The sequence below is a fragment of the Lineus longissimus genome, chromosome 11 (genome assembly GCF_910592395.1).
Source record: "Lineus longissimus chromosome 11, tnLinLong1.2, whole genome shotgun sequence".
Taxonomy (NCBI): Eukaryota; Metazoa; Nemertea; class Pilidiophora; order Heteronemertea; family Lineidae; genus Lineus; species Lineus longissimus.
This window is the reverse complement of record NC_088318.1, coordinates 15,541,369-15,567,983: the sequence shown is the minus strand read 5'-3', so window position 1 is coordinate 15,567,983 and position 26,615 is coordinate 15,541,369. Positions and strand designations below refer to the sequence as shown.

At 42.9% G+C, this 26,615-nt stretch overlaps 3 protein-coding genes across 6 annotated transcripts; 1 reads left to right on the top strand and 2 right to left on the bottom strand.

The window, feature by feature from the left end:
* Positions 1-629: 629 nt before the first annotated feature.
* Positions 630-12,516, bottom strand: LOC135495725 (NFX1-type zinc finger-containing protein 1-like). Its single transcript, XM_064784597.1, has 6 exons — positions 12,342-12,516; positions 11,748-11,894; positions 10,940-11,320; positions 10,476-10,559; positions 2,553-8,056; positions 630-1,698 (listed from the first exon to the last, which is right to left on the bottom strand). The coding sequence occupies exons 1-6, from the start codon at positions 12,356-12,358 to the stop codon at positions 1,640-1,642; spliced, it is 6,192 nt and encodes a 2,063-aa protein (XP_064640667.1). The 5' UTR covers positions 12,359-12,516; the 3' UTR covers positions 630-1,639.
* Positions 11,221-23,861, top strand: LOC135495726 (uncharacterized). Of its 4 annotated transcripts, none has more exons than XM_064784600.1 (4): positions 11,221-11,327; positions 14,059-20,394; positions 21,255-21,505; positions 22,303-23,861. In XM_064784600.1, exons 2-4 carry the CDS (start codon positions 15,565-15,567, stop codon positions 22,637-22,639), a joined length of 5,418 nt encoding a protein of 1,805 aa, XP_064640670.1. In that variant the 5' UTR covers positions 11,221-11,327; positions 14,059-15,564; the 3' UTR covers positions 22,640-23,861. The 4 variants fall into 4 exon arrangements, with proteins under 4 accessions (XP_064640670.1, XP_064640668.1, XP_064640671.1 ...); XM_064784598.1 differs by lacking the exon at positions 11,221-11,327 and adding an exon at positions 12,817-13,254; XM_064784601.1 differs by lacking the exon at positions 11,221-11,327 and adding an exon at positions 13,202-13,242 and having other exon boundaries at positions 15,512-20,394.
* Positions 23,850-26,244, bottom strand: LOC135495728 (cytochrome b-245 light chain-like). Its single transcript, XM_064784604.1, has 5 exons — positions 26,075-26,244; positions 25,496-25,640; positions 25,131-25,214; positions 24,818-24,899; positions 23,850-24,647 (listed from the first exon to the last, which is right to left on the bottom strand). Exons 1-5 carry the CDS (start codon positions 26,130-26,132, stop codon positions 24,459-24,461), a joined length of 558 nt encoding a protein of 185 aa, XP_064640674.1. The 5' UTR covers positions 26,133-26,244; the 3' UTR covers positions 23,850-24,458.
* Between the last annotated feature and the right edge of the window lie 371 nt (positions 26,245-26,615).

The window sequence follows — 26,615 nt, the reverse complement described above, 5'->3', positions numbered from 1 at the left end:
ATTATTGACGTCATAATAAGCAACAGATTGACGAAGCGTTTCCTGAAAGTCTAAAGCATAATGGAATTCACCATTCAGAACTAAAAACAGTTCTGGGATGGTCAAAACCTGGCTGATGACGTCATACGCGTCCAAGTCGTCTGTTCTGATAATGTTGTAGAATTCGATTGCCACTTCCGGGGGAATGAGATTCTCAAACCACGGCAACTTGTAGAAAGACTGGCCACACATGTCATCCTGAGAGTCCTCGCTCTCCTCTGGGGGGAACAGTTCCCCAAGTTTCTGTTTGATCTGTTGGGCCACACCTGCATCCTCGAGGTTCATAACTCGGAGACAGAAAAGTAGGTTCCTGGCCTTTCCGTCCGGAACACCACGTGTCTTGGCTCTACCAAAAGCGTGTATGTTATTCCTACGCGGCATATCACGAAACGACCACCAAATGAATAAAAAGCACTACCTTTGGGTACCTGGGGGAATAGTTATGACGACTTGCTTTTGTCCGGTAAAACAAAACGAATTCGGTTCGTCTTCGCTCAGCTTCTCCACTCGGTTGACTAGTTATCAATATGAGTTCAGTTCAGAATCCTTCACAAACTCAAGAATCAAGTCAAGCCTACGATAATGTCCATTAACATTTATTCTAAACTATTAGTATTTTGATATCCACGCCCCCAAGTTGTATACAAAGTCCCTTGAATCACGGCTGTCAGGAGATGATAGTCCAGTGTTGAAATGTTTGTATCTAAGCATACATTTATGTATTGCTATTAGTTTCCTCGCCGAACTAGCTCCTTCCCTTTGTCACCTTTCTGTTCCTGATGCGACTACCATGTTTAATTATTAATTACTATATATATTTATATATACATATATTCCAGATTCCAGACTAACACCACAGAATTGAAGAGTTAGTATTTTAGGATCCAAATGTTCTTAAACGTATTCCAATATATTTTGTGTAATGGGTATGGTCATTATAAACAGATGCAAACGCACTGGAAATGATGAGGCATATGGTCATGGTGATTCGAGAGCAATTCCCGCCTGTTTCATTGAATGTTTTGGTTTTTTTCTGGTGAAGTGAAAAACCAATGATCGCATTAGAATGAGTATCGTACATGTATATTATGCATCATGTATGTATATGACCATTGTTCGCCCAGCTGGCCATAGGCCTCCACACTTCTGGAACTTATGATGATTTAAAATCGATGAGAAAGCATTTGTTGGTTTCACCAACTGGCCGAAAGGACAATTGGAATGAATATATATTGTGTGAAACTGTGGGCTGTGCTAATTGAAGCCATCTTTTGGCGTCATTACCAGCCAAACAGCCGCAGAGTCGAACATCAACCTCGGTAATGTTCTGCGTCACCCATGGTCCGGTTGTCCAAAACAAGTTTTGTCACCAATTAACGCTGGCATTTTCACGCTTGCACGAGAAATATGCTTTGTGCCGAATCGAACACGACCATGCCCCGAAATTGTGCATATTAGTCACCATATACGATCACCAATTCGGCCCTTATCTCCTGCCTAGAATGCCTGTGAGAATTTAAAAAGTGCTGTCTGCAAAACTATTGACTACTGACGCGGTCATTATGAAAACGGTTATAGTTTCAGCTCAAACGAAGCTTTTCTAGCAATTTCTGCATCGCGGTCGCATGTCATCTTTGTTGAAGGAACTGACCTCTGAACCTGGAATAAAGTAGAATGTCACGTGAAAAGGCTCATCGTAGAAACGCACTGCAACCGGGGTATCATTTATACTGGTAGTTATGGTACTATTGTAAATCTATATGAAGGCTGGATCTGTCTGCATGGCCGGGTGTTTTCATACAATCAATATATCAGAAGATATATTATTCTTGGACTGCCTTCGGTACACGGCACCAAATGTTCGTGGTCTTTTCTTTGACTTGTTGAGAAGGACGTTGCTTGGTTTTTGTGGCAGGTGAACAAAATGAAGAGCACGGGTATAGAGAAGGAGGTAGAAGGGCTTGCGTGTCAAATGAGCAAAGGGAGGGAACGCGTAAGGAGAGGGAAGTTGAACGGCTTGCATGTCAAATGAGCAAAGGAAGGGAACACGTATGGAGAAGGAGGTGGAATGTCTTGCGTGTCAAATAAGAAAAGGAAGGGAACAAGTATGGAAGTGGAACGGCTTGCGTGTCAAATGAGCAAAGGAAGGGATCACGTATGGGGAAGGAGGTGGCAGGAGCATGGCTTGTGCGTCAAATGGGGAAAGGAAGGGAACACGTATAGAAAAGGAGGTGGCAAGAACATGGCTTGTGCGTCAAATGAGCAAAGGAAGGGAATACGTATGGAGCAGGAGGTGGCAGGAACATGGCTTGTGCGTCAAGTGAGCAAAGGAAGGAAACACGTATGGAAAAGGAGGTGGCAAGAACATGGCTTGTGCGTCAAATGAGCAAAGGAAGGAAACACGTATGGAAAAGGAGGTGGCAGGAACATGGCTTGTGCGTCAAATAAGCAAAGGAAGGAAACACGTATGGAGAAGGAGGTGGTGTACCCTCCGTAGTTCTGTCTATACTTACACCTTCTACATCTCAGCCATTTCTTTCCCTCGCCTGTCCCCCGCATTGTCTTCAAGTAGGCCTTTATGACATTGCTATATCTTGGGCAGAACAGGACAACCCGACCACAACCATCAGCAGGACACTGCTTTGGCTCCACTACCGTGAAGGTACCACTTTGCTTCTCCTTCATCGACTCATCCATAACATCGACTGGCAAGGTGTGATTACACGGCTGGACTCTGATGTATCGTGTGGTCTCGTTAGTATTCTTGAACATGGTGGGATGACATTGGATGCAAGTGAACGGGCACGGTTCTCCACACAGTCCTGGGCACAGGTGTCCACAACTTGGCAGCTTTTTCAGACAATGTTCATTGCAAGGATCCCTGTTACAGGTTTCATGACATAACCTAGTGCATCTTGCATGAGGGCATCTCCAATTGCACTGTTTCTCGCATGGGGTGCAGCCCTCATTGCATTTCTTTCTGCAGGGCCGGTGCCAACACTTCACTTCGCACCTAGATCTACAGGGGCCGCATGTTCTTTCGTGGCCACAGGTCTTCTCGCATGGATGGCTGCATAGCTGTTTCTTTGTGCACTTCTCCTGGCAGCCGCATCCACTTTGATGACCGCACGTCTTGTCACATGGGTGTCCACAATCCTGTTGCTTTGTACACTTCTCCCTGCAGGAGGCATGCTTCCCTCCCTTTAGACACTGGCCGCATGTTCCCCTGCACTTGTGTCCGCAGGCGAGATTCTGCTGACATTCTGAAAGGCATGTTACTGTCTCTTTTTTGTGACACTTTATTTTTGCATTGTGACCACATTTAAAGGCATGATTCACTTCCTTCCCACATTTGAAGCTTCTCCTTTCAAAGCATTTCATGCTCTGCTCGTGTCCACAGCCAGGGTCCAATGATATCAACGATTTGCATTTGACATCATTCACATCTTGGTTGCATTTGACCGTAGCCTCATGTTTACATGGAAGCTTCTTTTTTGCCTCCTCTGTGCAGATGGCCTTTTCCCTGTCGCGACATTCGACCTTGAAAATATGCCCGCACTTCGGGAAATGGAACACCGGCCTTGTGCATATCTTTTCGTTTGGAGCTTCGTCGCAGCGGCAGGTAACCATATGTCCACAACTTCCCTGTTTTTCGACGAGTGTGGAACAAATCTTCCGACACTCAACACTGCATTTTCCGCACGTACTCGCACACTTGTGATCACATGGAAGGCTCTTGTTGCAAAACATCGTGCACAGTTTGGCCAAATCATCTACCTTTCTGACGTTGCAAGGTGCACGAATCCTGTGCTCACATGGTCCTACCTTGACCACACTGATCTTGCAGTCTATCTCACAATCCTCACCACAACGAAGGAGGCATCTGTGGCCACATGGCAGGTCTTTCTGGCATCGGTCACCACATTCTGTCGTACATTCACTACTACAGGTGTTTTTACACTGATGACCGCACGGCAATCTCTTCCTGCATGACTGGTTGCATGGCGGACATGGTTCAAAGCATTTCTTGGGACAAGTGTGACCACAATCAAGGATCTTACTGCAAAGGGCCTTGCATGCCACATCATTGCAGTCCTGTCCACATCTACCAGGACATCCATGACCACAGGGTTTGAACTGCTCACAAGCATGGACACAGGGTTTGCATCCTTCTGAACATCTCCGCAGGCAGTTATGTCCACAGCTGAGTTCTTTATCACATGCTGCCATGCACTTGGTAGTGCACTGCTCACTGCATGCATTCTGGCACTGATGACCACATTCAAGAACCTCAGGACACTCTGCTGTACATCTACACTCTATCCAGCATTTCTTGCGACATTTGTGAACCCCCTTCTTGCACATCTTCCCACAGGGACTCTTGCACTTGTATTCTTTGTGTTCAGCGTCCTTTGGGTGGCACTTCTTCGTGCAAACATGGCCGCACTTGAGTTTGAAATCGCAGGAAAGAAGACAACCCCCATCCGGGACCGTTTTGAAGTCGCCTGCTGTGGCTATCTCTGTTATCGTTTCAGGATGATTCTGGCAGAGGACAGTGAGTGATTTCTTTAAGAGCCCTTGTTTCTCCATATCACCAACCATTCCCTTCCATGTTTCTGTTTTGCTGGCATACATGGAGAAATTACCAAAGGCATAGAAACCCATTTTGGCTCTGGACATCGCGACACAGACTCTATTCGGCTCTCTGAGAAAACCTATGTTCCGCTGATCATTGCTTCTCACAAACGACAAAATGATAATGTCATTCTCCTCGCCCTGATAGTTGTCAACAGGTGTCACCCTGACCCCTTCAAAAACAGCTTTAGGCATCTTCTCTCGGATCTTGAACATCTGCCCTGTGTAGGTTGTGAGTATCGTGATCTGGCTGGGTTCATACTCCTGCTGTAAGAAGTATTTGCAAAGCCCCACCACAAAATCTGCTTCAAAATCGTTTGAATGGCTTCGGCTGTCTGATGAGCCATTCTCTGGTCGGTCGTGGTCAAGGTAGACAACATTACTCTGAATACCTCGAATGCTGGGGTAAGCTTTGACGTCATCATGGTCAACTAGTTCCTCGTAAATCCAGGGAACCAGAAACTGGGAGATATCTGGACGCATCCTGTGCTGAAGTCTCAATGTCTTAAGGTTCATGTTGTTCTCAATCATCCTCTCAAACAGTGATATATTGAGGCGGTAGTCACGTGCCAGTTCGTACACAGTTGGATTGGGTCTCAGTTGCTTGTGGTCGCCGATCAGGATTAGGTGCTTGCAGTTATCAGTCAGAGCGGTTACGATGTGTGCTTCTAGGACCTCTGCTGCTTCTTCTACAATGACAATTTGTGGCCGCACCCTCTGGACGATCTCAGCATACTTTGCAGCCCCTGTAGTGGTCATTCCCATTACATCCTGGTCACCAATGACTTGACAGTCGCGTTCTAATGAAATTGCCTGAAGTTCATTTGCTAGCTCCTCCTGCTCCTGCAGATCATACGCCAAGGCAACATCTAGGTTCTGGAAGAATGAATCACACCAGTGAAGGAAGAGGCCGAACCTTCCTTTCTGGTTTAGGCGCCACACATCGACAATCCTTTCTGCCATATCCGGGTCCAACGGGGTGGCACTCTTCTGTGCATTTTCCTGGTATGACTGCAGAATCTGTTCGATATTAAACTGGGGATTGTTAGGGGCAGCAGTCTTTCCCCCCGATGATTTTGATCGGCCCTCATGCTGTGTGGCTTTCAAACCTTTTTTACCCTTTCGTTGCTTGGTCCATTTGTTTGCATCTTCTTCGTTTTCCCTTTCGATGTACTCTTGGTACAAATCGCTGCCCTTCTTGTATCCATCGTCAACTATCCTTCCAGACTGGATAAGCTCTGCCTCACCTGCAACGCTTATGAGGCTGCCATCGGAGTCGGAGTCATTGTCTTCTTGGTCAATTTTTTTTGTAGCTGGCATCTCCATTTGATAATCATTATCGAGTTCCTCCACCTGGTACGCACCAATGTCACGACCTTTATCTTCTGTAATCTCCTTCGAATTGTGCAAGGAGAAGATCAGCTGCTGCCATGTTTCTTCATACAGACCATCCCAACCAGATAACCATCTCATCAGTACCTGATCCAAAGTCATCGAGAATGTTTCGGGATGACAGTGCATGTAGAATGACATAAACTGCATATGTGTCATGTATTGCTTGAGCCACTCAGCAGGTACTTTAAGAGCCTCAAGAGAAACGAGATGCTTCTTTTCTTTAATTTCTTTGACTTTGCATTTGATATCATCCTTGACTGCTTTGAAGCTGTCCCACCAATCCCCGGGGAGAGAGCGTCTGTACTGGTGGCGCAGTTCCTTAAGGTTGTATTTGGCTAGGCTCTCAGTTTTGCAGCGTCCACCTATTCTGACCAAAGAGGGTTTCTGCATCTGAAGTTCGAGGACGCCTTCAAGAAACTGATCAAGGGCGTGGTTCGTGAAGCAGATCACCATGATATGGCCTCGGTTATGAAGACCCTTCCAAATGTTCTTGTTCTTCAGTAAAATGTCCATGATCTTTAGGCCGATGAACGTCTTCCCTGTCCCTGGTGGACCTTGGATCAGAGTCATCTCTGACAATAGTGTATGTTTGAGTGCCTCGAATTGAGAGTCATCTAAGTTGAAGTTATCGGGTGTCACACGTGCCCAACTTCCTTCATTGAGTGCTATGATGTTTTTCTCTTTCCCGTCTGCAGTGGGTATGGTAATGGTCGTGTTTCTATCAAGGTAATCCGGTGGGTTAATGTCTACTTCACAATCAACGACATATCTCTGAAAAGGCATCTCCTTTCCAGCCTCAATGTCCATCCCAATACTCTGTAGCCGTGCCAGGACATACTTGTAAGCTTCCAGGTAAGATGTTGCTTCAAGCATCACAAAGGACTGCACCCTTTGTGCAATCGAGAGAGTCGTTATCCCCTCAATCTTAATTGTCAACAATCCCCTACGTAGACCCTTGGGTTCCCTGTCGACTATTGTAGCAAAGTAGACCGTTTTAAAATCATCAGCTGAGAGACAGACCATATTTCCGTACATCAGTCGTTTCGTATTCTCCCACTGGACATGACGGAAATTTGTAACATTGAATCGGACGACATAGGCAAGTGAACCTTCTGTCTTTGTGTCAACACCGAGGAACTGGACATCTCTGTAGACACAACAGTCTTGGAGGCGAGCTGCAAATTTTCGGTCTCTAACGTTTTGGAGGTGTTCCTTGATACCTTCCCTTAGTGGTGCAAGCAGGTCCTCTCTCATCAGTCGGAACTGTGTGTCTAGGTACTGGAGGGTGGATTCGTACCCATTCATGCGGTTCTCCTTCAGAAATGGTTCGTCGTCTTCGAGATCTTCTTGTGTTGGCATTACACTGATTCCTCTGAAGTCATTCGGGGGCAGCCAGGACGGTTCATCTTGGACTCTTTCCCCTTCAGCTAGCAGACCTTCGATTTCACCATGAAGCCTCTGCATCTCTGTGACCTTGGTTAACAGACGTATCCCTTGGTCTGACCTGTTTGACAGCGCTACCATCTTACAACTCAATCCTCGAAGACCTCCGAGGATCCTCTCAACTGCTTTGAAAGACCTATTTGGAATTCTGGTGAGCAGTTCCTTGAGAAGAAACAGGACATTAGTGAAGAGATCTCTCAGGAAGTCTTCACTCTGGCGTGGCAGTTGATTGCTAACGTGGCTGAGGGAACCTTCTAAACCACCTCTCGGATCAAGCAACCTGGAGTCAGCCACGATAGACAGAACATGGAGCGAGTTGGCAGGGGACATCTCATCCCTTTGCATTACAACGATGATCAGTTCCAGGGCAAGGCTGAGTTGGTCAGAATAGACACGCCTGTTGTTTAGGAACCTGTGGAACTTCCTGCTGGTAACTTCTTCCAGGATGCGGTCTGTTCCGGCTGTCAGGAGCTCTTTTAGTGTGGAGCAACTGTACTCTGGAGTTTCTTTTCTTCCTCCGTCCATTCCCTTTTCTTTGCAATATCTGAAACAGAGAGAACACGTTTCTTACCATACCAATGTAAATGTCCTTGGCGAGAGCAAGTACATGGACGTATGTTACATCATGGGCTTGACGTGTCGAAAATATTACCTAGGTTTGACTTTAACTCGCGTTTATGTGGTAAAATGGGATGGAAACAACATTTTAATGATTTTCTAAATGCCCCTTAATCCCTACGGCACAGCACCCTGCGAGTCTGTTGATGTCTGGTAAAGTAACCCCTCTGTCTGACTCCAAATTGATTGTCTAGTATGTGGGAGAGAAATGCATATGTTCCGCGCTAATTACCGATTAGCGCCATCTTAAGATTGCGCTGCGCATTCTTAGGATCGGTTAATTGCGCGGCAATCTCGAGATCGCGCAAGGGTGAGCGTGCGCTTTTTGCCGATTGCGCATTTTAGAGATGATGATACTTTTACATGTTCAGCTTTGCATTGCCATTGGTAGCTTTATTTTTCACCTAATTTTTTGCTACACCAACAGTCACATTACTGTCATGTGACTGTCTATGGGATGCTGAAAGTAAATTAATTTAATACCGGCCAAAGTTGACTGTCGAGTGGTTGATTTGTATTTTGTACCTCAGGCCATACCTCAGGCCATGGAGGTATTATTAAGATAACTGCAGGCCATGGAGGTATTATTAAGATACATGTACCTCCATGCTCAGGCATTCGTTTGAGAAGGGAGACACTTAGGCCTACATGTAAGGTTTTATGTTATCTTCTCATTATAAATACTGTTTTATATTTCAGGTTATCCCCTAACACAGCTTGCTGATGGACATCCAACCTGAGAGCAATGCTTTTGAAAATTAATGATTGATCAAGTACATTTGGTTGTAATCTTGCATCCGGATTTACTTAATGAATAAAGAGATACATCTAATAACTAAGATTTTATTATACGTTTATAATTATTTTATTTATAATAACATCCCAATAGTATTTACATTTCCTTTATATATATGATTACACAATACAATGTTTATGATATTTACACTTACAGTCGCACAATATTGTCATGGAACATAGTTTATTCACCAATTAATGATAATTGATAATTGGTAATTGGTAATTATATGTAAATTAGCGTTCTGTCATAGTGATCATTTCACCAAAAATTATCAATGAATATTAATCATGATAATTAGTAAGTGCTAAAATTGGCTTGTGTCAAGTCAAATATGAACATATCATCATCTCAGAAGCCTAATTAGCAGTGGTAGGTAATTAATGCAGCCATGTCTTTGATAATGTGAACAGATCTCACTATGACACTTTGACCAATATTTTATACTGACCATCATCTCAGAAGCCGCTAAGGCGGCCATGCCTTTAATAATGTGAACAGATCTCACTACGACACTTTGACCAATATTTTATACTGACCATCATCTCAGAAGCCGCTAAGGCGGCCATGCCTTTAATAATGTGAACAGATCTCACTATGACACTTTGACCATCATCTCAGAAGCCTAATTAGCAGTGGTAATTAATGCGGCCATGCCTTTGATAATGTGAACAGATCTCACTATGACACTTTTTGACGAATATGATATGACTTACTCTCCACAAGGGACGACATTTTCTTTGTCACCAAAGGTGGGATTATAGTCTAATGAATAACGTAGGGGACAACATTTTCTTTCGCACTAAGTGTCCTTTATTCACATTGATGATTATGAACGGCCCCTTACCCCGGTGTAATGTTTTTGAGTGTTTCTGTTTTTGAGTGTTTCCCCTCATTGTTTGGGAACGCTCAAAAATAGATTGACGAGTTTTTCTGTGTATCCCTCCTATTGAAAAGTCATGGTCTCTCTAGCTGCCTATTGTTTGGAAACACTGAAACATGGGGAACAACCACAGATGTTACACCGGCCCTTACCATAAATCTAACAATCCCTGAACAATCATTGAACAATAGAACGAATTCTACTACTATAGTTTTACCTGTTGTTGTGGGACAAGGGAGACTAGTGTCTCGTGACAGTAGTACGTAGGGGACACCATTTTCTTTCACACCAAGTTTCCCGTCCTCGTTTTCTTGTAACATTGCAGAAGTTGATGGGACTTTTCACAAAATTCAAGCCCATGATCCGTGCGGAAGATTATTGTTGGAATGGCAACCCATAGTTCATATATTTCATCATAATTTATGCAGTCTGATGTTGCAAATTCTCGGAGAGAACACAATAAGTCAGTTATATTATTTGCAGGACAATCATTCATCATTCGTTCATTGGCTCGCAAGACCCCCAAACTCCCTTGCGCGATCTCGAGATTGCCGCGCAATTATAGGATCCTAAGAATGCGCAGCGCAATCTTAAGATAGCGCAGATCGGTAAAATGCGCGGAACACATACATTACATCTGTTCCATCTGTTACCCCAGTGCCATACCTTTTTCCATTGTAGTTCTCTTTGCCTTTTCCTTGAATAGCCTTTGCCTGCCGTTGGTCACTTTTTGGTTGGCTGCTTGAAGACCTAAAGATATGATGGACATTCTTTTAAAAGTTAAGTTACCTCATTCAGAATTTGCCACATGCCGAACAGTCCTTCCGGTTGTGATCCAGGATTGGAGATGTCAGCACTGTTCTTGCAATTGCATGAAAGACTTAATTAAATGTTTGTATTCGATTTCCAGTTGGGCCATTTATTTCCATGCGGGAGGACGTCAAAGCTCCTGGAGAAACCTGAAATTCGAATCCAGGACAGAGACACGCCCAAACTTCCCCAGACACGTTCCAGGGACATATGGGGACTACTCAGGGTGACGATAGTCCAGAACCAATGGTAAATCAGTGAAGAGTTTGGATCTACATGACAGAAGAAAAATAGTGCAAAACCTAGTGCTAATGTCCTACCTTGGCTTAATTTTAGACGATGACCGCATCTCTGATCTTGGTCTCCGTGGTCGTTTCTCAGGCTCCTGGGACCTGGCCTCTCGGCTGAGTCGTTCATTCTGCGTAGCTTTGGACAGATCGTTGTGTGATGTGACTTTTTCTCTCCCTCGTCCAGAAATACCTCCTGGTGATTTTCCCATGTTCTCCTTCGCATCACCACCGAGCTGAGTGTTCGCAATTCTCCCCACATCGGACAGACCGCTGGAAGATTGAAAGTCGGGTGGTTTATCTCGCCTGTGGCTAATCCCACGAGCACCTCGCAGATGTGAGTCATGATTTCTCCCTCTGCTGCTCCGGCCCCTCCCTCTCGAATTCTCCTCATCAAGTGGGACGACAGGCGGCCTGAAAGGTAAGTAAATGGGTACAAATGATCATAATGAACAGGCCATCCTCTTCGCTGTGCCACATTGTCAAAGGCTTCCATTTTCTGTACTTGGCTATGATTTATTATAGCTTGACTACACTTCCACAAACAAACACTAAAGTGATATTTCTATATGATGTTATCAGTGAGGATGTTATTACTAGGACTGCTAGGGGACCATCCTGAACTTCTGGGCACTTCACTTCATTTTGACCGAGCTTTCTTCCGTAACGTGTGCCAGGGACGAGCATACATGTACATACAACCGGGCATACAACGGACTCCGGTTATCGAGGATATGCCAAGGGATAGGTCTGTGACTCGGGCATATCTAGACCTCGAAATGGATCTAACTTCTAAGCCTGGTCGTTCAAAGGGGTTAATAACTCACTGTCGCTTTCGTACCTGGTTGTGACTTCGTGTTCTTGTTGCCTAGAGGGCCTTCGTCTCTCCTTCGGTCGTGCTCCACCATAACTCACACCGTCATCAACACTTGGACGGCCGTTCTCTACAGAAGGGGCTGGGCTATTGGCATTTGCCTTTTTCAGTGAACTGCATAAAATGCCAGGAAAGACGGATTACGGAATGAAAACGCCTACAATAATAATTTGGGTTGGTTTGGTTTTTTTTCTAACGATATATATATACATAGCTAAACAAAACGAAAAATGATGCTAATTCATCAATACTCGGTCATAGAGTATATTACTGGAAACGTCACAAAATATTGAAATATCGAGAGGCGAAGTAGGCCTTTAGGCCTAAATTGTATAGAAAACCGTTCATAGTGCCAGGATGGTCCGTTTCTTGAAATATCGAGAGGGGGAGGATATTGAAAATCACTGGTTACGTTAGGATGCAGGATGGCCAAACCTATACACCAGACAGACCTGGTGTCTGTCGATACGGCGATTTCACTTGATTGATTGCGACATCCCTATATATGTAATGTGTATAATATATTTGATAACAGAGACAGAGACGACAGTCACAACATACCTGATCCGTTCTGTCATGCCAGTCTGAATTGTCTGTTTGCCAGTCTGAATCTTTCTGGGTGACGATTGAAGTCGAGGCCGGGCGGACCGAACAACGCTTAGGTCAAAAAGTGTTATTTAGTTTATATTCGAATCTTTACACCAGCCATAATATGTTCATACGTTCGTCAAATGGTTGTTACTAAAATCTATTGGTTTTGCGATTCGCTGAATCCGTTTTGCGCGCGCGCAGTGGAGCAATGGCTTACATCAGGTATGCCTATGGGCTATGTGCCATGATATTAAAAAAGAGATCTACAATAAATGTTATGCATGAGTCGGCCTCGATATATGCCGACAGACCTCATTTTTTTTTCTTTTTTAAGTGATTGGTAGTCAAAGAGATGAGACAAGACCACTAATGAATATTCATAGGTTGGGGCCTATCAATTAGACGAGTGCATGTTTTTTGCTCTCAAGTACATATTTGGAGAGGTATTGAAAAAATATTTGCTGTGGCAAGTCTACAGATATAAAGAAATTATTTGATGAAAAAATTAATTTCGAATTTTGCTAATTGGGTAATAGGGGGCGTGTTTTGAGTTTTTTCTGCCAGTTGGCTGAAAACAGTGGAAATATCAAAGTCTGTCTAATTTGTCGATTATAAAAAAATTTCCGTGGTCAATCACCAATTTCCATCGCACCAGTTACTCGCAAGACTAACCCGTATATCATATCCGAATTTCAGTTTCACTACTTGACGCATTCTTTGATGCGTCGCGGTCAAACATTGACAATTTAACTGCTAAAAGGCTTAAAAAATCAATTGTGGTCTTGTCTCAGATTGGTTAAGTGTAAAGAAGACGCCATTTTAATGTGTCTTGTGACATGACGCGAGATCAATGGTGAAAGAGTCTAATTCCGTAAGGCGCTAGGTTAGCAAAATTGGTACATTTATTGACCCTCATGTAGGCCTATTGACATTGCTAAGCGCGGAGGCAATGCCAACGGAAGTTCAGAACCAGTCTTCCGGCGAATAGTAGGCTTATATGCAGAGTGAGTTATTTTCAGCGATGATTATAGATATCCTCACACAAACACGAATAGTTTTGACGTCCTGTGTGATCAGAGATACCCCCTATCAGCGACTTCGTGATACTTAATCGGACCTACTGGCTCCTTCCAGACCCCGGGCATCAGGAGGAAATCAGGGGTTAATGTCCGCTTCTCCGGCTAAGCGAACATTAACCGCTGATTTCCTCTCGATGGGCCCTGGGGGACGCCGTGTGTATTTAATTGTGGGTCGGGAAAGTAGAAATACAGTTGTAGGCTACACATGAATGCCATACTGAACTTCCAGCGGCCTTCGCCCATATTATATTGACGCGCGTTGTCTGGAAGTCAATACATTGAGGGCGGTAGTGCAGGACGCAGTGGACCAGCCTCGTTCCTCTTCACCCTAAGGAGACCAAATTTGGGTGACGCGATGGGCTGCCCAGGGAGACTAGAAATGGGTTAATGTTTCATTAAATTGGAACGATCTGGGGTTACAGCATAGACATATGCTTAAAAATACCATACAACGTCCATCAAATTCAATACAATAGATACAATATCATTCTATTAAAAGCAGACAAAGCAGACGTATTCGCCGGATACTAGTTACATCAGTTATTTCCAGCTGGCGTTGGTGTCGCTTTTACAATTCGCCGAAACCAGCTTCACGTTTTCGGTTTCAGATTCTGTTCAGTTCCTGGTCTTTTGCAACGACTTTTATTTGGATGCTACGGCTGTGCATGTAAGTAACCGATGCAGCTGAGCATGTGAGTAACCGATGCAGCTGTACATGTGAGTAACCGATGCAGCTGAGCATGTGAGTAACCGATGCAGCTGTACATGTGAGTAACCGATTATTCTAGGCCTAGCCTATTCGTGAAACTGATGTGGATGATTAAGATCATTTTGGCGGCAAAATTTAAATATGAAATATAAATCGCCCTACTGTATTAACTTTCCAGTGTAACCCAATCTGTGTCACCTCAACATTGTCACTAACATTGTAACTAAATAACTTTCTCCGTTATATACAGTCACAGTGTAACTCAATCTGTGTCACTTCAACATAGTTACCATGAACCTTGTAACACTATCTCGTTCCCTAACATTGTGACTATAGGTACATGTATCTCTGATAGGCCAAGAACACTGTCATTCCCAACAGCTGTTGCCATCAAAATATTTCCAGAAGAACGACTTATACCATCTGACATAATTGCTGTTGCAGTCAAAATATTGCCAGAAGAATGACTTATACCATCTAACACTTACCACTTACCACTCACCACTCACCACTTACCACTTACAATTAATATGTATGTAACACATTACATTCAGTTATGTAGGCTAACATTTTACATTGGAATAAAAGCACCTTTTCATTTAAAACACTGTTTAAAAAGTATCCTATTATGGAAATTCGGCTTTTTTAACATCTATCTGTTTGGAATGTCCCCTATGGGGTCATGTGAGTGTGAGTGACCCAGCAGAAGAATGTGGATCAGTTTTCAGATCAAGACCATGGTTTTGACCCGCTGTGAAGTGTCACAATCTGATGAACCCAATCCTTGAAAAGTTGTACAAGTTAGAGTGACTGGCCTATCCTAGTATTCATTTAGATCAGCTCTTGGCTGTCATGTCTTTGGAATGGGTATTACTGTTTATTGAATAATCAAATAAATAATTTCCATCTGATGTGATGATTTATTTGAGTTAAATTTAAAGATAGTATTGACTATATGAGGGATTTTATGTACAATAGACCTGCATTTAGCACTTACTGCTCAGTATCTACTATGAAGTGTGAGCTTCCAGTGTTATATACATTTCAAAATCATGCTGGCTGTTGTCATGGTTGTATTTAATGCTTATTGATTTTGTTTTGATGTTTGTTGAGTGTGAATCATCATGTGATGAAGCAATACTGGGGAATTTCCAAGCTCTCGGTATCCGTTTCGATTGCAACTGTTCCACTAACAACTTAGGAAATTTCCAAGCTCATAGTATCCCTTTCCATTTCAATTGTTTCTGCCTTTAGATGTGACACTTCCTGATGCCTCATTTCATCCCTAAGTTTCTGTTTAAAGATTTGTCTCTGCTAAATTAACTAAACCTATGAAAGTCATGTCATTTCAGGAGTCATCAGAAGTGAAGGACGACAGTGGTTTCCAGTGGTTGAGACTCCTGTGATGAGTAAGGACGTACACTTGAAGGGTGTTGCGAAAAATGAAGGGGCGCAGAATGGAGATTCAGAATCGGAAGCAACTCGAGAGAGAACAGCTGTAGTTACAGAAGTGGAAGAGGATTTGGTGACCAAAGTAGTTACGAGAAATGACAGCAACCCAGTCATTCCTATCGAGGCAGCTGACATGGCAGCCAGCAAGGTTCATGTGGAACATCCTAATGACAGAGGTAGCAGAAATGAGATTGTTTTGATAGCGACTGATCCATCTGATGACCTAAAGCAACGGTCTAGCCTTCCGAAGGACATGGGAAGGGAGAGAGGAGTAGGCCCTCCCGAGCAAGCAGAGAAATGCTGTGCAGGCAATGAGAAAAAAAGAAAAGAAAAGCAGGGTGTGACTATCATTGTGAACTTTGCTGCTAATGAACTCAAAAGAAAGCCAGTAAAGCCATACCTTACACAGACCTTCCAAGGAGAGGTGAAGTTCAGGATGGGTAAAATAGAGAAGAAGTGTCATGTGTTTGCTGTCCGAATTGAATTGGAGAATAGAGACTCAGCATACAAGGCGTTGGTCCTCCTTAGATCAAGTGATAGGAACATGATTGTTGATTACAGAATTGACTTCGAGCTAGAAAATTGTTCAGACTTGAACTATGAACTGCAGATGAAAAGCTTGTCTGACTTGGAGAGGCATGATGCAAGAATTGGTGAGGAATACAAGAGGTTGCAGTCCATCATTCCGGTTGAGGCCACCATCTTTAGTAAGAAAGAGCTACAGAGTGTTATGCTTGAGAGGCGAAACATTGAGCAGAAACTAATGGAACTGACGAGGCAGAGGGATGAGTTTGTCATCTTTATGGGATGCATTAGCAATCGGTTGATAGGGCATGAAACAGTAGGATGTGCAGAGGCAAAACTCATAAGACAGTCATTTGGTGTTGAATGCTGCCGACTGAAACAAGCATTACCGATGTTTGCCAGGCGTGGAGACATTGTTAACACAGTCATGTCACAACAGGTAACAATCGTCCTCGGAGAGACAGGCTCAGGCAAGAGTACACAGATTGTTCAATATCTCTACCAAGCAGGTTTTGCTGGTGATGGAAAGATAGCATGTACTCAGCCACGTAAAGTTGCTGCGGTAAGCTTGACAGAGCGTGTCTCTGAGGAGATGAAAAGTCGTATTGGGGATGTTGTAGGATATAAAAGTGGTAACAGGGGAAAGTTCGGTGACCAGACAAAGATTCTCTACATGACAGACTACACCTTGTTGACAGAATTTATCCAGGATCCTGAGCTGAGTGAATATAACTGTGTAGTTATTGATGAAGCACATGAGCGAAGCCTCTACACTGACATTGTCCTAGGGATGCTGAAGAAACTGCTTCTGCGACGAAGAGAGCTACACATCATCATCAGCTCTGCTACAATGGACACCAAACTGTTTCAAGCGTACTTTGCTGAGTTTGATGCGAGGGTTTTAGAGATTTCTGGCAGGACATTCCCGGTTGAAGTGGTGTGGCCAAGTAGGAACTGGAAGGGATTGTCCAAGTTCCCAGTTCAAGACACTATTGCTAAAGTACGGGAGATCCATAAGACAGAAGAGGGTGGTGACATCCTGGTCTTCTTAACCACTCCAGCAGAAACCGAAAAGGCATGTGAGTTATTGTCACAAGATCAAGGATTGGAATGCTTGCCTCTACATGGTAAGTTACAACCACAGGAACAACAGAGGGTCTTCAAACCAGCTACAGCTCAAAAGAGAAAGGTTGTCTTTGCCACAAATTGTGCAGAGACATCAATAACCATTTCTGGGATCAAGTATGTGGTTGATACTGGCCTAGTAAAGGAAAACAGGTTTGACCCTATCAGAAATATGAATACCTTGGATATCGGAAAAACAAGCAAGAGCTCCGTTGAGCAGAGGAAAGGCCGGGCTGGTAGGATTGAGGCAGGAAAGTGCTTTCGCCTCTTCACTGAGGAAGAACATAAAAAGATGGAAGCCTCGAACAAGCCTGAGATACTGCGTGTGCAAGTTGGTCATGCGATATTGAGTTTGATGTCGGCTGGAGTCCCCAATCCTCTACAGTTTGACTTCGTCCAATCTCCAGGAATGGATGCTCTTGAAGCAGCCATGGCAGAGTTGGTGTCCATTGGTGCTGTTGTTGATGGTAGCCTCACTGACCTGGGCAGGAAGATATCAAAGCTCCAGCTATGTCCTAGGTTAGGGAAGTTGGTGATTGAAGGGATAGAGCAGGACATTGCTATGGAGGCCATGGTGGTTGCATCCGTCTGCACGATGTCTGGGAGCATGTTTTTTCGGATGGGTAGTGATGAAGAAAAAGAGAAAGCTGACATCCGGAAGCTTCCATTCTGTCATGCTGCAGGTGACCTATTAACATGCATGGACGTGTACCGGGCTTGGAAGGACATTGATGAGCGCAGGAAGAACCAGTGGTGTTTTGAGAACTCGATCAATGCCAAGGCAATTAGGATCATTAAGGAAACACTAATGGAAATGCTCAGAACATTGGAGAGGGAGCCAGGAATACAGATAAAACGTGCATTCAAGGAGGATAAAGAAGAGGCAGACAGAATGATCCAGAAGTCCATTTTCTCCTGCTTCAAGTTAAACCTCTGTCGTTTTGGTGGACACCAACGGATTGGTTACCTGTCCTGTCAAGAAGGAGAACAGGCAGGAGTTCTACATCCTTCATCTGCCTTGAGATTCTTGGACCAGAAACCGAAATGGTTGGTATACGACAGCATATTGAAAACATCGCAAAAGTTTATACTCAATGTAACAACAGTTGATGACTCCTGGGTTGCGGAGGCAATAAAATCAGGCCTAGTGGACATTGACCTTCCAAGAATTGAAGAGAAGATACTGGCCACAACCAGAATGGCAGAGTTTGGTTACATGGTGATGAAGAAACTGACGGAGAATAAATATGCTGTCTGCAACTCCCTGCAGAAAGAACTGACCACAAAATTTGACAGTCCAGTTTTCTTAGAAATACGGAACGCACCAGGTACCTTGGACATAATCGCAAAGAAACAGCATCATGAGTCGATTAAAGGCATCATTAAGGAAACTGTTGAGCCAGAAAAGAAGTCTATAAAGAGAAAGGAAATACCGGGATCATTGAATGGAATGAGTACCCGATTTGTGTTTGGGAGCGGTTACCAAGTTAACCTTGTCCTTGGAGAGGGAGAGTACAGGAGTGTGTTGGTGAAGATGGATCCCAGCACACATAGAGATATTTCAAAATTTGAGGTCTTGGAGTACTTTGCAGCATTTGGAGAAATCCGGGACCACTTTATCTTCAATAGCCAAAAGTCAAACAAGGGACAATGGAACATGCAAGACAAAGCAATACGGTGGGGAAAGATTACATTTTCAACGATGGATGAGGCCATGGTGGCTGTAGGAGCAACAGAGGGAGAGACTGTGTTCGCTGTTCCTGATCTTCAGGGAGGGAAGCCAAGGAAAGACAACCATGCAGAATACCTGATGCGATTCAAGTACTGCAGACGTCGGTCTAAAGGAAGAGGCTTTGTGAGATTCAAGAGTCCAGATGACGCCATCAGAGCCTGTAGTAACATTGGGTCATTCCGAGTACGAGACTCCTACGCTTCACTTAAACATGATTTTCAGGATGATAACCTTACAAAGGTATTCATCGATAAGATCGATCATGCTGCGGATGAAAATGAACTAAAGACAGCATTGCATGATGCACTCGGGTGTCATAATGGATCCATTGAAGACATAGTACTTTACAGAGAGAAATCTTGTGATTCAAAGCCAACAACTCAAGCTGAAATCTATGCATTCAAGAGAGACATGAAAGAGGCTATTGATGACTTTCTCACACCTGAGAACAGGGAACAGTATCACATCAATATAAAACCTTTGACAAAGCCTGGTAATATCCACTTACTAGGCACCATCTTCTTCCACACACTCGAAGCCTTTGAAATGGTTGCACCGCATCTACCTGAAGGTAAGAAGCTTTGCCTACATAGGAACATGGAACGACGATTTGAGCTGACACACCACATCACAACATCCTTTTCTGTTCCAAGGGAGATGTATGATGCGATAGAAACCTGTTTTGAAGAAGTCAATTCTATTCTTCATGAGTTTGATCAGCATGAAATGGAAGTCCAGTTTGGTGCATGGCAAGGCAATATCATAAGGATATCACTGAGTAGCCATCATGCAAGATCACACAAGCAAGCTATCAAATGGTACCAGGAGATATTGGAGGGTGATCAAATCCCGACACACAGCCCGTTGATGGAGTTTGTCTTTACAACAGATGGAGAGAAGGAGATGAAACACATAATGAAGGTTACTGGGGCTTACATTGCGTTAGACAAACGCATGAAGACTTTGTCCATCCACGGCAGTGAACCAGCCAGGGAAAAGGCAAAGATAGACCTCAATGGATTCCTTGATAAAATGGAAGACAACAAACCTAAAGTTATCAAACTTCAGGATGAGAAGCAGCCAAAAGGTCTAATGAAGAAGGTTGTCCAGACATTCGGGTGCGAGTTACAAGAGGTCAAGAGAATTCCTGGCATGACTGAGGCAGTCTTTGACATGAGAAAACGTCTGCTCAAGGTCTGTGGAAATGACAACGCATTGGAGACTGTTTGTCAGAGAGTGAAAGAATTGGCTGACGAGATTGGTCAAGGTTCCCCTGGAGACGCTGATGAAGATGAGATTGCCTGTTCCGTCTGCTTTGCAGAGTTTGAAGACAATTTCAAGACGATGTACCGCCTCCAGGTGTGTGGACATCCCTACTGTCTTGACTGCATCAAGCGACAGGTGAGTGAAACTCAATGAAAGACACTGTACTCTGTCTCAACCCATTAGTGATTATAGCCTAATCTTGCCTACTGTATCATATCATTATATTCCTAAAGCAATTTGTGGAAAATTTCAGCGAGCCCATTCTTGCAGCTGAAAGTGCCAAAGCAGTACAAGTCGCATCCTGATAATGTTTATAATATTCTGGACCACATTACTTACTTTTGCCCTCTTCAAAGGCAACAAGCTGGAGACATTTAGAAATAAATGTTGATGTTGTTGGGCTCCTTTTTTGTTTTGTGAAGAAATCACCTGGGCAGTGTTCCAAAAACTCACTCTGGCTCATTTACATGCTGTTATCTGGTCATTGGCTGTTGTTCACTCTGACGTTTCTGTTAACATGGCACAAGGTCACTGTTGTGACAGCATACATGGGATTTTGGATAAGGTCACCTTAAAAAGGTTGAGGTTGGTCAATGACAGCTTTCTTGTCCTTCTTCTGTGCTCTAACATGGCAGCTTTCACACCAAGACTTTAACTAGATTGTTGAGAACTAAGGTTTTCATAACAGGTTTCTTGAAATATGGTTCAATATGGGGTGAGGCATATGGTCAGCCTGAGCACACTTGATCTATGGACGGTCTTGCATATCTCTTCTGATGGAGTTTTGTCCTTTGGCACCAATAGTAGCTTTCTGATGAGGGTTTCTGATTGAACAACCTCGTTTTGACACTAGTTGGTGCCCTAAGCTGTCAATAGTGCAGCACCAAACGAGTTTCCTTGACAGTGCATATTCTTAGAAAGTTTCATACCTGACAATATTGTTGATTGGTACAGTTTAAAAGTTTTGGTTAAATCCTTTACTTACTTCACTTCAGATTGAGTATGCCCGAACCAACAAGGAATACCCAATCACGTGTTGTGGTGAAGACTGCCAGGAACCCATGGCTCTTCAAGATATTTGGAAGATCCACCCCAAACAAGACGAAGCCGTCCATACCAAACTTCAGATGGCGTCGCTAGAAGCCTTTGTCAGAAAGAACAGACTAAAGTATCGGTTCTGCCCAACTCCCAACTGCCAGGGAGTTTATAAAGTCACTAAAAATGAGGATGCCATAGCTGTTTTCAGGTATGAATTTGCTATTGTTCTTGTACTTTATTGTAATAGTCCATGGTTAGTTAATGTGATATATAACCTCTCTATGTATAGAATAGGACACCGTTGCAACAGACAAATACTTTTCCTGGAGAGGTGTCCCGATTATCAAAGTCACATTGAATGGATATGAAAAATTCTAGACTTTGATTGGTGTCCTATAGAAAGGGTGTCCTGCTGACAAGGGGTGTTCACTGGGGAGGTTCCTCTTTCATTTATTTTTATCAAGTTGGGGTTAAAACAGCACTTCTTGAGTAGTGTTGATTGTGAAAGGAGTAAGATATTGCCCGGATAACACTATTTTTTAATGCACCATATTTTACAAGGTCCCTGTAGAGAAGGTGCTTGGATACAGCTGAAAATGTACACAAACATTCTCCCAGCTTTTTGAAAACTTTTCAATACTTCTCATACTTTCGATACCCGTCGATGGCATGCTACTTATCACCTTGTGCTGGTCACTTTACTTTGATTGAGGTGGCCTTTTATATCAGACTGAAAATTGATACTAGCCACTTCTACCTGAACTCAATGCCGAGACAAGCAAACCTCCCTATCCAAGTGAAAAAATGATAAGCTGGTACAACCAAGTTGGCAAATACTTCCTTCCTGGCCAAAGATAAGCTAAAAAAGGGTACATCTAAGAAGCACCATCCCTGAACTACAGACTAGTGCTGGCCAGGCCTCTCCTCCCACTACTCTTCCTATGAAAACAATGACATTATCAGTGTCAGTGGTGGCAGTTCCTAATGATATGTAATCTTCTTCAGATGTGAGCTCTGCTCAGTTGCCGTCTGCTCGTGTTGCCACAGCCAACACCCGGGGATTTCATGCAGAATTAACAAGAAATTTAAGGAGGAGGAAGCATCAGACGAAGCCGTGTTACGAAAATGGAAAGCCCAGGACCCGAAAAAGCACAAGACATGTCCGAAATGCCATATTATGATCGAGAAAACTGTTGGGTGCAATCGGATGGACTGTGACGCCTGTAAAACGACATTTTGTTGGTTGTGTCTTGAGATATTCAGGTCTCACAACGACTGCTATGATCATCTTACGAAAGCCCATGGAGGAATATTTGAAGTGCATGAACTTTATCAAGAATAGATTAGAGACTTTGGCATGTACTAGTTTGGACATGGTGAAACCACTGGATATGTACTTATAATTTTAGCAAACCCATGTAGTCTAACCAAGCGATTTCATGAGAAATCAGTGTGATAACTATCGTACAACTGTACTTAGATTTTATATTCTGTACAGAAGACAGTAAGGACAATCTGCTCTGATGATCCTAACAATACGATGGCAGTTCTCAACAAGATTTTCTGCTTTCAAATTTCACAAGATCGGTTTTGGAAACCCATCTCCCTCAAAGGGTCATCATCATTTTCTGTTTTCCCTTTTGCTTTTAACTGGTTGCTCAGCTTTATATGGAGGCCTTTCAAATGAAAAGTCTTTGGGACAAGAGACAAAGTGTACATGGAATCACAAAACTACTTGCTTTATTTGTGCACCTGGATCAAAAGTCTAAATGACGGCAACTTGTAAAAGCCACACACTTTATCACTCAACTTTGTTACATTACCATTCAATACTAACTGGTATACGGAGACACCAACAGAAGGCATGCAGGATTGCATTTTGTCTTTTGGATCTAATAGACGGTATTTAGTCTTTAACCTGATGGACAGTCTTTCACTTGTAAATATAAGTTGCTCATGCTTGCTCATGTGAAGAATGAAATAAGAACAGAAAATCAAGTGGACTTGACTGGGATCCCCGTCACCTGCCTTTTCTGAACTTATTTCATATTCCCTCTGAATCAGCAGAAGGGTTGGGAGAAAAAACATCCAATTGGATGTATTATCAAAGACAGAGCCAATGAAGTTCTTTGCAGGTGTCGATCCAGGGGTTGCTATCCAGCTGTGATTCTGTGGGTTTAAAAACTACGATGAATTCGGGGGAGATGACATCGAGGAACACCCTCAACGATACAAAATACTGTTAACTCGGAAATATTTGCAATCACCTTATTTTGCATTTTTGTGAAATTGCAACTTTTGCGTACCTTTAATTTACCTGGTAACGTTTTGACAACCACTGATTTAGAACAGTGACTTCGATAAGATTTCCTTTTTCGTCGCCATATGTTTCACGAAATATGTACAACACAAAACAAAAAGGCACACAAATATTTCTATGTTTACAGTAGTGACTTCACAGGACAGGTAAATATTTGCATGATGATGTGGGAGAAATTGGACCGATCAACAATAAGTTCATGCAAATAGAAATAAATATGAAACAAGAATAATAAATATAATAATTTCTTATTATTACATCCATCTCTGTTTCTTTTTACAAGGACCTAATGTTCACAGCTACTCAAATATCATGCCTGATTTATCTGCTTTTCCCAGGAGACCAACCAAGAAAAACGACTCGTCTTTAGCTAATAGTTCTTTTTGCGGTCACAGGGGCAGTTTTGCACGTACGGAATCTTCCTGAGGCAGTACTTTGTAAGAAGACAGCTCCTACGCCCTAAGCCCAAGAACAGTTTTGTGAACCTTGTGTTGAAGTAGCATGTTATTTTGTCACTGAGGGCAAGTCTTCTAACTCCCCCCAATAAAGAATGACCATCCAGATGATACAATTCGGGCCTGGCCAGCCACTTAAGAGACAATATTACAGTCCTCAATCAAATCATTGCTGTAAACTTTGACTCCGCAATAAAGCAGTAAATGCACACACACACACACACACTTTGATATGCTATGAAAGTATGCACATGCATTTCCACTTGAATTTCATTGGATATGCAAGGGTTGCATCATCTCGTGAAAATTTCAACAAATTGTTTGGAGGTCCCTTTGATCAGTCTTGAGACTAGCACAGTCCAAAATATCCATCCAGTAGGCTGCAATCAAACTCGATTGTCCTCAGGCACAACTGGGGGAAGCTCGTCATCTTCAAACGCGCAATTGCTTGCTCCAGGTGGACCCCGTGGTGGTGCCCTGCGTGGAGGACGTCTGATTGTACTCTGGTCTCGGTTGACTTTTGATTTTGTTTCTACTTGCTCGACTGGAATCCATTCCTCCCCCTTCACAGCTGCCTGAAAGTCAAATGAAAAGTTTTTCAGAATTAGTGTTTCAAATGTAAAGGTAAACCTTGACACAAATTTACTAGTGTATAGGCTATAAACAGTTTTCGACTGTCATGGAATCGATATGATGGAGTTTTTACTTCTAGCTGGCAGACTTAACAATAAAAAAAGCCACTTACTACAAAGTAAATGATGCTTGATATGAACACCGAAACTGCTCCTAGCAATGTTGGGAGAATGAAAAAACATGGAATACACAAACTGAAAAAGAGAAAAAATACCACATGTTTATAATGCTGAATTGGCTAGTGCGAAAACTGCCTTCTATATTTCGTTTGCAAGAGTGTTTCTTCCTATCTCATACAAAGGCGCTATCCATTGACTGCTTTCATCTTGACATAAAGTCTCCAAGATTGTATGATCTCTTTTAGCATTCTAAGATTACTAGTATTCAAAACTAAGTGCAGACTTATTGTAAAAGTGAATACTTACACAAGATGAATGACAAATCTGACATAATAATTTCTGGTGACTGGTCCCAAATTAACCCAGGCATTTGCAAAGTATTTCTGGAACCTGCAATCCAAAAGGCGCAAAAGTCAGCAGAATTGTATTAACATGTATACAATGTACAGAATACAGAAAGTTTACCAAGTGTCAGTGGTACCATTTAGGACTATGAGCGTCAGGGTCAAACTCGGGAGGTCAAGGTCAAAGTTGACATTGATATTGCTCATCGACTTTGCGTTGCGGATTCAAAGTAGTCCTCGAAGTACTATATTTTACCTGCATTTGACACAAAGGACAATGTACCCCCGTCCTGAAATTATTTCAAAAACATTTTTGTAATTCTTTACCTTCTTTCAATGGTCCGTCCTTTCTTTCTCTGTCCACGAGGATATTCTAACAAGATGATCAGTAGACTAGCTGGAATTGCGTAGGCTCCAATTTGCCAGCGTGTGAAAAGCCCAGCGACGCCAAGGATACCACCCAACAAAGTCACTGAAAAAGATTATCTGAAACTGGTCACATATTTAATCACTGATATTAATATACTAGTTTTCGGTCGTTAATTGGCCCATTATAAGATAAGATAAGATCGCTTATAGGCGCCCAGTAAATTTTACTAATGCTTAGCTCCTGAAAACTGGCTAAACAATGGGATAAGCCCACTATTAACTGGGCTTTCAGGGGCTGTAAATAGTCAGTATGGGCCCAAATCATGATTACCAGTCTATCAGTCACTTAGATGAAGATAATCCATCACTCAATACCAAACTCTCAATACTTGGAAAACAACATGGAAAAGTTTTGCTGGGATCACTCCCACTCACAAACAGGCATCTGACATCTGTCATCATGTGAATCATCAATCATATCTCTATCTGCTCAGTCTTAGACTTATAATCATAATGTTAATGTCTAGCCAGCCTCACCTGCGGCTCCAGCTATGGCCTGTTCATTTGCCCACATGGCCCATTCAATCTGGCCCATGTTTAAGATGTACTAGAGTACCAGAAATCGCTTTATAAATGGCATTTGACGACGACAATTTACAAAAAAACAGTTGAGCAGTTAACATTTTCCGACTTCTTCCGGGTTTATCTTGGTTCATAATCTAGCCGCGTAGTGGTGTAGGTCAAAACTGTGGACGAAAGTGTAGACGAAAGTCTGAGAGAGGGCAAACTATTTTTGCCTACAACTGAATGATATTGTCATTGTCATTCAAATAAAAGTAGTTTTTGTGAAAGAATATTATTTGGACTAGTTTGAAATATCACAGTTTCAACAAATTCTTTGATAATTAGTCCACATTTGGACACTAGACCTCGCATTTCCCCGTCCACAAAATCAAAGGCCACTTCGAAAACCTTCAAAAAAGGGGCTAAAAAGCCCGTCCACTCATTGATCAAAATCACCCATCAAAATAATTTTTTTCTTTTTTTCTTTCGCTGACCCATTGAAAAGATTATAATG

Excerpts from the sequence above, each read along its gene's own strand:
- LOC135495725 (XM_064784597.1), bottom strand. Across the intron at positions 10,560-10,939 it reads TCGTCTAAAATTAAGCCAAG|GTCTTCAAGCAGCCAACCAA; the intron begins GTAGGACATTAG and ends TCATATCTTTAG. Across the intron at positions 1,699-2,552 it reads ATGGCTGAGATGTAGAAGGT|GTTCAGAGGTCAGTTCCTTC; the intron begins GTAAGTATAGAC and ends ACTTTATTCCAG.
- LOC135495726 (XM_064784600.1), top strand. The coding sequence starts at position 15,565 with ATGAGTAAGGACGTACACTTGAAGGGTGTTGCGAAAAATGAAGGGGCG. Across the intron at positions 20,395-21,254 it reads TTGACTGCATCAAGCGACAG|ATTGAGTATGCCCGAACCAA; the intron begins GTGAGTGAAACT and ends ACTTCACTTCAG. Across the intron at positions 21,506-22,302 it reads GATGCCATAGCTGTTTTCAG|ATGTGAGCTCTGCTCAGTTG; the intron begins GTATGAATTTGC and ends AATCTTCTTCAG.
- LOC135495728 (XM_064784604.1), bottom strand. The coding sequence starts at position 26,132 with ATGGGCCAGATTGAATGGGCCATGTGGGCAAATGAACAGGCCATAGCT. Across the intron at positions 24,900-25,130 it reads AGATTTGTCATTCATCTTGT|TTTGTGTATTCCATGTTTTT; the intron begins GTAAGTATTCAC and ends TCTCTTTTTCAG. Across the intron at positions 24,648-24,817 it reads CAAGCATCATTTACTTTGTA|GCAGCTGTGAAGGGGGAGGA; the intron begins GTAAGTGGCTTT and ends TTTGACTTTCAG.